This window comes from Vigna angularis, chromosome 4, assembly GCF_016808095.1.
Source record: "Vigna angularis cultivar LongXiaoDou No.4 chromosome 4, ASM1680809v1, whole genome shotgun sequence".
Taxonomy (NCBI): Eukaryota; Viridiplantae; Streptophyta; class Magnoliopsida; order Fabales; family Fabaceae; genus Vigna; species Vigna angularis.
Window position 1 is genome coordinate 25,727,896 of NC_068973.1, and position 10,455 is coordinate 25,738,350.

At 33.6% G+C, this 10,455-nt stretch overlaps 1 protein-coding gene across 1 annotated transcript; it reads left to right on the top strand.

Moving 5' to 3' along the window:
* The first annotated feature begins 3,658 nt into the window (after positions 1-3,658).
* Positions 3,659-7,255, top strand: LOC108331955 (NAC domain-containing protein 91). The gene is made up of 6 exons (XM_017566993.2): positions 3,659-4,120; positions 4,481-4,758; positions 4,837-5,142; positions 5,803-6,114; positions 6,272-6,667; positions 6,753-7,255. The coding sequence occupies exons 1-6, from the start codon at positions 3,916-3,918 to the stop codon at positions 7,041-7,043; spliced, it is 1,788 nt and encodes a 595-aa protein (XP_017422482.1). The 5' UTR covers positions 3,659-3,915; the 3' UTR covers positions 7,044-7,255.
* The last annotated feature ends 3,200 nt before the right edge of the window (positions 7,256-10,455 follow it).

Below are 10,455 nucleotides of genomic sequence, written 5' to 3' on the forward strand. Positions count from 1 at the left end.
ATTATTGCCTCACCAAAACAAGGGCAATTATATAAATTGATTTGTTTGACATGACTCGCTTCACTACCTCCTGCAAATATATCATCACAAATCCACTCAAATCAACACAACAACCACTAGCTCTTCCGTCCACATGGATAATATTTGACTCGAAACAAACAAAGGCTTAATGATTCCCCCATCTCTACTACAATTACTGCATATGGAAAGGTACTATCAAACTCATCTCTCTTACTTTTGTTTCTCCCTTTAATATTTTTGAATAAAGAGACTTACCATTGAGGGAGAGATTGTTGGGAATTCAAGTGAGTCTACATTGAATAAAAATGGTTGGGAATGTTTCCTCTTGAAAGAGGTGTACCAATGTGGAAAAGACTTTCCCTTGAAGGGGGAAAATTGTTGGGAATTCAAATGTGATTTTAAGTCCCATATTGTGTTGAAAGTAGTGTCAATCCTTTATATCTAGATTGAGCTCAAATTTCATTGTTGTTGTGTCTCCGGGTAAATTCTCTCCTAAAAGAGACTCTTTAGTAGTATCAGAGCCAAGTCCCTATATTGAAAGTCTTACTAACAAATTATTCAAGTAAGTGTATCCCGTTAAGATGAATGGTGATATGAAAGGAGTACTCGTGGTTGGAAATGCTTTTGCTTGAGGGGGAAGTGAACTATTGTGGAAGTGACTCACCCTTGAGGAGGAGATTATTGAGAATTCCAGTGTGACTCTAAGTTTCACATTTTATAAAAATGGTTGGGAATGCTTTCGCTTGAGGGGGAGTGTATCAATGTGGAAGGAACTCACCCTTGAGGGGGAAGATTATTGGAAATTCAAGTGTGAGAAGTCTTATATTGGATAGAAATGAGAAATTTAAGCAATAGAGACACAAGACTCATAAACCCATTGGCTTAAGGTTTTAGGTTGAAATAGGTGTCAACCCCTTATGTCTAAATTGGGCTAAAATCTCATTATTGTTGTGTATCTTGGTAAATTCTCCCCTCGAAAAGATCCTTTGTGGTATTAGAGTCGAGTCCCTATATCGAAAGTCATCCTGACAAAGGTTTCAAGTAAGCATATCTTGTTAAGATGAATGACTGTATGAAGAAGGGTACTCGTTGAAAATGCTTCCGCTTGAGGGAGAGTGTACCATTGTGGAAGGGACTCACCCTTGAAGAGGAGAGTGTTGAGAATTTAAGTGTGAGTGTAAATCTTATATTGAATAAAAATGATAATGTTAAGCACCATATAAGGATGAATATCCATTAACCTATTGATTTAAGGTTATGGGTTAAAAATAGTGTTAATTCCTTATGTGGGTTGCCCTGAGGTCTCATTGGTGTTTATCTTATCGGTGTTCCTCCCATTGAAAAACTCATTAATAAGAATGGGATATAAATTTCATGCCCTTTGATATAGATAAAGATGGAGATAAAATTTACTTGAAGGATGTGGATGGAATAGTCAAACATGCACCTATCTCATCCTATTGTCATCCCTAATGACCAACTTAAGCTAAAATATAAGAAAATAGTGTTTGTGGGTTTATGGGTCTAGAGTGAAGGGTTTCTAAGTCTAATAAGCTTCTGAGTGAAGGATGATTATCTATAGAGACATCTTTTATGAAGTCTCTGTGACATAAGGAAATATGAGGAGACATAATTATTGATGAGTTTTTTCAATGGGAGATTCATCGGAAAGACATAATACCAATAAGACCTAAGCTCAATCCACATTAGGGACTGATATCACCTTCAACCAAAAATCTTAAGATAATGTGTTTATGAGTCTTCATCCTTATAAGATGCTCAATTTTTCATTTCTATCCAATATATGACTTAGATTCACACTTGAATTCCCAACACTTATCTTCATGAAAAATGAGTATATCCATACTAACACTCATGTGTCTAGAGTGAAGGTTTTCAAAGTCTAATAAACTTTTGAGACAAGGATGATTATTCCTACAGAGATTTTTATGAAGTGTCAATGACATAAGAAAATATGAAAAGACACCAAAGAAACACAACAATTAATGGGTATTTTCAATGAGATGTTCATTAGAGGGACATAACACCAATAAAACTTGAGTTCAAACTATATAAGAGATTGACACTGTTTCTAATTCAAAATCTTAAGAAAATGCGTTTATGAATTTTTATCTTTATAAAGTATTCAACTTTTTCATTTCTATTCTATGACTTATATTAACACTTAAATTCTCAAACACTTGTCTAAAAAAATACAAGTATATTCGTAACAACACTCATATTTTTCCATTTACTATTTTAAGATTGAATTAAACTCAGCAAATTTTGCGTAGTATTCCATCCTTAGTAAAAAAGCACAAACATTTATTACAAACGGACTTTGTAATGAAATAACTTTGTCCGGTTATATTTAGTTTTTTTTAACAATGATTTAATAAGAGTAAGATGATGTCTTTTTATAATAAAACTAACCAAGCTCGAATCAATCTATTAATTATAAACATTGCTGCCTGATAATATTATATTCTAAAAAGTGAATCAAATATGATAAATATATTTTTCCAGTTTCAAATTCTCATAAATTTTTCAAAGAAATTCTCTATGCCCTCAAAAGATAATTGAGTAAAGAATCAAATTTTGTCCAAAGGAAATCTGAAATTAGAAAAATGCGTTCTTTTTCGATTCATTATTTAAAATGTTAAATTTTACAACGTAATATTTTCTGAACGATTTGTGATAAAATTTCCACAAAAAAATTGCATACAAGGAGTAAAAATCTAAGTATTTTTAGATAAAATAAAATTTTCATAAAAATATTATGCAATTCTCATTGAATAAGACAATATAGTAATACATTAAAATTCATATATTATTTTTATTTCTATAAAATTTATTACTATTTTTATTTTTAACGAACCAAATATAATTTTATCTTTTCAAGAATCATAGTTATAGTTATTACTTCATATTTTAGGCTATAAGCTTTTCCCTTGAACCATGTAACTATAATACAAAATATATAACAAACGTTTCTTTAGAGATAAAATAATGAAGTTACACGTATGTTCATTTCAATTATTTGCTAGAAGGAAAACAGAGTATAAACGAGCGACATTAGTAGGAAAATTAAAATGTCACATGTTTCATAACAAAGAAAAAAGATATTATATTTTTTTTACTTTTTTTTTCTATTTTTTAAGCAAATACTTATATTTTCATTATATGTCTTCCATATTTTTATTCTTCATGCTATTTTTTTTTATTTTTTCTTTTTCTACCAATTTCAAGATTTTAGAATTTTTTAGAAAACAAATAGTAATGTTTTAAAAGTTTTCTGAAACAAGCACAGCATCATATTTTATTTGTCGTTGTTATTTGTTGACTATGGTTTTCTTACCGAGCACGTAAGATGAGTGTTGCATCGTGCACGTTTGTGACACGTGTCAAAATAGCATTTGATGAACAACATGTCCTTTTTCCCTCTAATCTATTGCTCTCATCAATAATAGCAAAATTCACATTCCGATTTACCCCAACACTTGTCGCTGGCACAAGACTTCACCGCGTCGGATTGAACGAGTGGCATCACCGTAGTTTCGAGGAAATGGGAGGGTAAAACATGGCACACGGTATATACGAGGAATTTAAACGCGCTTTCTCTCCTACGTGAAATCCATAAAAATTAATGAGTCACCACTACACTACACTACACTGCAGTGCCTGGGAAAGTTTCTCTGCTCATGCGTGTTACCTCTGAGAAAAATAAAAGCGAGAAAAAGCTATGGGCCACAGCACCTAACACAACACAATCGTCTCTGAATTATTCCCTTGATTCTCAAATTCCGCTCCCTCTTATTTCTTTATAATTGATCGCAGCTCCTTTCCGGATTTTTTTTTCTCTTTCTTTTTTAGTTTCGTCTTGGTTCAGTCACCATGAGTTCCCTCGAGTGTTATTCGTCGCGCGGGGACGATGTCGCCATCGTGTCGCTGGATTCTCTACCGTTAGGGTTCCGATTCAGACCTTCCGACGAGGAACTCGTCGATTACTACCTGCGGCAGAAGATTAACGGCAATGGTGCCGAGGTTTGGGTTATCCGAGAAATTGATGTCTGCAAATGGGAGCCGTGGGACATGCCTGGTATTTTTCTCTTCAACCTCTTCTAATCATTACCTCTTCATGCTGGCCGTGTTGTTTTTTTGTTAGTGTTTTCCCATACGATTAGGATTTGGACTTAATTCAATCGAAAAGTTAGTTGGTGTTGGTGTTGTGGTTTAATTAGACAGCGTGAGATTTCTTGAAATCCCCTTATATATTTTGAGTCAAAGTTTTAGCAGGTATCAGAGAGCATCTTAGTAATTATCGTTAGATGGATAATTTGTATGTTTTGTATTGTAATTTCAGGCTCGACATGTCTGGGGACATGGGGTGTGTCGAAGATTCTACAGTTTTTATTTTATTTTATTTTTTTTAATTTGTTTATTGGGTTTTGTTTTATAGATTTGTCGGTGATACGGAACAAGGATCCGGAATGGTTCTTCTTCTGTCCACAGGACAGAAAGTACCCAAATGGGCATCGATTGAACAGAGCAACTAGTCATGGGTATTGGAAGGCGACCGGGAAGGATCGTAAAATAAAGTCTGGGATGATTTTGATTGGAATGAAGAAGACTTTGGTGTTCTACACTGGTCGTGCACCCAAAGGGAAGAGGACCAATTGGGTTATGCATGAGTATCGCCCCACCTTGAAGGAGCTTGATGGCACCAATCCTGGACAGGTACATATTGTATTGTGATTAACAATTAGTTTGGGAATTATATGAAGTGATGATGATTCTCAATTTGTTTTCTACCAGAATGCATATGTCCTTTGTCGCTTGTTTAAAAAACATGATGAGAGCCTTGAAGTTTCGCACTGTGATGAGGCAGAACAGATTCCTTCAACTCCGATTGCTGCCAATTACTCTACGGAGGAAATACAGTCGGGTCTGGGTGTTGTTGCATTGTCCCCATCCCTTGTTACAGAAGACGATAAGCACCAGACAATTGTCCCTACGCACTCTGAGGAAGCAATATCCAACGTTATAACTCCGGTTGATTGCCATAGTGATGGATATGATGCTTCTGATGCACAAGATAAATATTTGGCACCAGCTGCAGAGGTTAGATGGACTAACTGAGTTTATTTATTATTATTGGTTATATCTTGTTTAGAATGGGGAAAATGTATGGTATTTTCTTTTTTGCCGTTTCTATTTAGACATAGAATTTCAAATAGAAAATAATTTAAAATCATAATGGAGAATTTAGGCTATTTAGAAGATCATTAAAACATTATTTCGATCTTTATTAGCAAGAGAGAGCATAATATCTATGTTATAAAAGACAGAAGCTGGTTACGGGCAAGAGTGGTTTTATGCTTGTTTTGAGAAACTTCTCTACAAGCACTTTTAGGAGATAAAAATAAGAATTAATGAAATTGTTTTCCCCATAAATTAAAATTGACTTGTGCGTAGGTTAAAAATTAAATTTTGGAAAAGCTAATGAGAAATAGCTCCTATAAACTATATCTTGCGTTAACTAAATTTAGTTTATGGAGAAATTAATTTCGTTTTTTATTCTTATTTTCCTCTTCTAAAAGTGTTTATGGAGAAAGTAGACCTAATATACCTTATCTGGTAATTATGATTTGTGAGAGTTGGATATACTAAAAAGATCACTATTATACATTTGTTTTGTTTTATTGCTTTCATTCACCCCGATTTGGTTTTTCATACACTGGAGTAATTGATTTAGTTCCTATGGTTGATTTTTACCTGCAGGAGTTTCAGCCATGGAACGTTGATATGTATTACGACCCGAAAAACGAGCTCTTGGATGACAAGTTATTCTCCCCTGAACTTGCACTTGTTCAACCAGAATTTCATTATCAACCAAACAGTGAATCAGATAGTCGGTATGGGCTTCAATATGGCACTAATGAGACAAACATTTCAGACTTTTTAAATTCTGTTGTTAACTGGGACGAACTACCCTACGAGGAGTCCAATTGTCAACAGCGGACCTACCCCTCGTTTAATGTTCAGAATAGCGCATTAGGCAGCGATATAGATTCTGAACTTGCCAATATAATAGTGAGTAACAGCTCCTACATTATTTTGTCTTTTGTTCATTCTGGGTAGGTTTTGCCTCAATAATAAAGTGCGGTATTTCCCACTCCTGGTTTTAGCTATAACAATCTAAAGCGGTTATCCTGCCTCCTGTATAATGTAGTCTTACTGTATGCTGCAGTATATGCAAGCTGGTTACGCTGAGGAGGCAAACGACAGAAAGATTCCTTTGGTGATAGCTCCAGAATTTTGCAGCACCACTGGCATCCCCATTGCCCGTGGTGGTGATGAGCAGAAGAGCAATGTTGAGTTATTTCAAAGCATTTCCCAGAGAGATTTTCCTGATGTCAATATGGGCCAAGTATACAATGTAGTCCATGATTATCCGCCACCCAGAATCTATAATACCGTTCCTAGTGGGGATACCGGAATCATTAGAAGGACTAGAGTGGTTCAAACTGAAAAGCTAAGTGCAAACGTAACACAGGGTACAGCACAGAGGAGAATTCGTTTGGCGCAGAAGGCGCAAAATAAGATGGTGAAAAAAGAGCTTGATTCAAAACCAATCATCGCTGTGGTAAGAATTTTATCTGTTTAGCCTGTCTGTCAACGTAAGTGTGTAGTCGCGTGTCTAGTGAGTGACACCTGTTTTTCTTTGATAGGAGGAGAAAGCTTCAGAAAACCATGTTTCGGATGGAAGTGCTACGCTTACTAATGATGGGAATGAACTGCAGAAGACACCAGAGGCAAATGGCAATAGAAAGATTTCTCGTCAAGTTGCAAAAGCAAGTTCTACCTTTGGGTTGAAAGATTTTTTATTGCTCAGAAGAGTGCCATACATTTCAAAGGCTGCCTCCAATCGTACCAAGTGCTCTTCTATTTTTGTAGTTTCTGCCTTTCTAATGGTCTCATTAGTGGTCTTTACTGACATCTGCGGATATCTTAAATTCTAAACTGCTAGGAGATCATTCGTTTGTTTTTGTTTTTGCCTCTATATCTTTTTTGTGCCAATTAAGTAGAGGCGTGTAGGGTCTGCTTAGAGTTGTTGATAGTTGAATATATATGCGAGTGCACATGTAGTTGGTTGGTGTATTATATGTATACTCACAGGTTGGCTAGTTTGTAGACTCTTGATGTACATTGGAAGTGCAGTTCCTCCCCCCAACTTTTTAGCTCTTCCTTTTGAGTTTGCTGCATCTCCATTTCATATTAACAAAGGTGGCAAAAATAACTTGAAAGTGTTAAATTATCTAACTTTCAATGACAATTCTAGTGTTTCAACAATATGCAAGTGAGAGTACTTACCATAATGGCCGAATAATATCATACCATACTATTTATTGTATATAAATTGCTAACGGAGCAAACAGCTTTTCGACGTGGACATTTTATCACACCTCGCTTCAATAACGTTGCTACGGTGGTAACTCGGTACATTGTGGTATTTATTTTTGGAGTATTCTAAAATCGATAGGTTAATTTTTCTGCCTGTTCTTTTAGTGATTTACTAAGGAGAGAGATTTAAGTGCAAAGGATTTAAGAAGTGTTTTAATTATTTTTCTTTGGGTTAAATATGTTTTTAGTCCTTAAACTATTGGTCGTTTCTGGTTTTTGTCCCTCTTTCAAAGTAAAGTACAATTTGGTCCTCATTCTTTTCAAAACCTTCGTTTTAGTCCTCGAAAACTAAACCCTGTTTAAAAATTTGGTCCTCATTTAAAAATTTGGTCCTCATTTAGCAACAAATGAGGACTAAAACCAAAGTTTCGAGGACCAAAACGAACGTTTCGAAAAGAATAAGGACTAAATTGTACCTTACTTTCAAAGAGGGACGAAAACCAGAAACGGCCTATAGTTTAGGGACAAAAACATATTTAACCCTTTTTCTTTATTTGTTTATAAGAGGAAGTTTAAGAGGAAATTTAAAATTTTTAGAAGTTGGTTTTTCTTCATGTTACCAACCGTGTCATTGGTCTATACGTTAGCCACTTTTTGTATATATAGTGTTCTTTAATTTAATTTAGGCTTAATATTCTATTTTGTCCTCAGTTTCGCTCGAAAATGTCAAATTAGTCCATCCTTTAAAAAGTGCGTCAATTACGTCCTTACTTAATAAAATTTATATCAATGAAATACCTTCCGTTAAATCCGTACAAACGGCGTTAATTATTAAAGTAGAAGAGAGAAAAAAATAATTAACGCTGTTTGTACAGATTTAACGGAAGGGATTTCATTGATATAACTTTTATTAAGTAAGGACGTAATTGACGCACTTTGTAAAGGATAAACTAATTTGATATTTTTGAATGAAACTGGGGACAAAATAGGGTATTAAGCCTTTAATTTAAGTAAAATAAAATAGAGCATATATAAGGAGTAACTTTATTTAATTTAAAGCAATCAGTTTTAATAATTTCTTTGTATGTTTCAATTAAGTATAAAATAATAGTATAATTTATGTAATAATGCTCATGTATATTTCGTTGGATTGACATATTTTCTTAATTATCTTGTCTACAAGCATTTTAATTAGGAATTATTTTAATTAGGTTTAATCATTCTGGATGTCCCTATTTTTTAAATTGGTTTCTCACTTTTTTTTCTTAATTAGGTCTCTACTTGTCAAAAATTGAAATAATTGGATCCCTTCTTTTAAATTGGCTTAATGGCATTAAAAATACGTTGACGTGACATGTTGATGTAACTTTTTTAAATGGCGCGACTTAATAACATGAAATTTTGCATTTTAAAACAATATTAGAGAAAATTTCGTTGAAGTCCTAATTTGTTGCTCATTCTTCTTCTTCCATCTTTGTTTACTTCAACATTCTTCAACTTTATTCCTCAATTTAGTCATTCCAAGTACTTGAATGAAACTCTTGAGTTAGAACCAAGAGGGGATAGTGGTATAGAGCTCAATGTTTGTTAATGGTAGTTTGGTGCAAATTTCAAACATCTTAGAATGATGTTAAAAGAGGACATTCAAGGAATATCTCTTACATGCTTTTTGCCTGCTATTTTCGTAAGTTTAGCATAGTTGCTCTGCCAAGACATAACATAACTTCTGACTCTACATTGAAGGTTACAACCATAGAAGAAAGTCAAAAGCTTTGAGTAACCGATCTTTTTCGAAGAAGTCTATATAAAGAGGATTGCATGAAGGGAAGAGAAGAAATTTTGCTATCAAGATTTATGTTATATGCTCTTTGCTTTCTTTCTTTAAGCTCTTAAGACTTACTTTGAAAAAATCATTTATAAATTTTCAGAAATTCATTGTATTGTTTTCATACCTCTCTACGAGAGTAATCTTCCATCTTGTAAGATTTAAAAAACACTTTGTTGTTTTAGATTCAGAAGTGAATTCAAACACTTGTAAATTTTAACTCGATGGACTTAAACGTTCTAGTCAGTTATACTAGTGTTGATACCAGGAGTGCTGAAACTCATCTAACTAGTTTGGTTAGTTTGTAAACCAGAATTGGTTAAACTCGTTTTTAGTGGGACCCTTTAAAGATTTTTAAGGAAGAATTAGATGTAGCTTAGTTTGGAGCGAACCAGTATAAAAACAAAGTGAGCTTTACTATTTTTGTGTTTAAACAAGTTTTCCATTCAACGTTTTCTATGAAACTAAGTGTTTAACTACTGGTGCATATCGTCTAACCCCTACAAAGTAATATCATATACTATTTGCAAAAGAAATTTAAAACACTTTTTGAGGATGAAGTATAAAGCTGCAAATGATGGTTTCCAAAAGACTAAATATTGAGTTTTGGAATTTTAGATACAAGATCTATGTATTACCCTTTGTTGTAATTATTTATTTCACCATCTAATTCCCAATTGTAGTTTGATTAATAGTTTTAACTTGTAGGAAGGTACCCAACTCTAGTACTTGCATATTGTTATTATACTGAAAAATTGTTACATCAGAATACAATTAAAGCAGAGAATTATAGTTGGAGGCATCAATTTTGAACTTCATTACAAAATCCTCATCATGGGTTAATTTACAAAACCTTTTGGAAATAAAGTTACACAAAAAATGGGTTTATTCACTACATGGTCTTTGTCATGCCACAATCCTTGTTGAAGTGTTTCAATGATGGATCTACAAGAAATAACTCAGTTCCTTCCTAATTATTTTTAAATAAAAATTATAAGTTTATTGTTTCCATTTCATTTTTATTTCACTTTTCTCTTTTTTTGCAAACAAATTTACACAATATGGCTCTTGTTAATAACAAGTGTCAAGAAATAATTAAGAAGGAATTGAGTTACATCTTGTAGATTCATCATTCCACCTCAACATAAGAAACATGTATAACATGGAAATTTTACAACATAATGGGTTTTGTTTGTTATCCTTTC

Coding starts and splice junctions, on each gene's coding strand:
- LOC108331955 (XM_017566993.2), top strand. CDS start 3,916: ATGAGTTCCCTCGAGTGTTATTCGTCGCGCGGGGACGATGTCGCCATC. Junction 4,759..4,836: donor ATGGCACCAATCCTGGACAG/GTACATATTGTA, acceptor GTTTTCTACCAG/AATGCATATGTCCTTTGTCG. Junction 6,115..6,271: donor CTGAACTTGCCAATATAATA/GTGAGTAACAGC, acceptor TGTATGCTGCAG/TATATGCAAGCTGGTTACGC.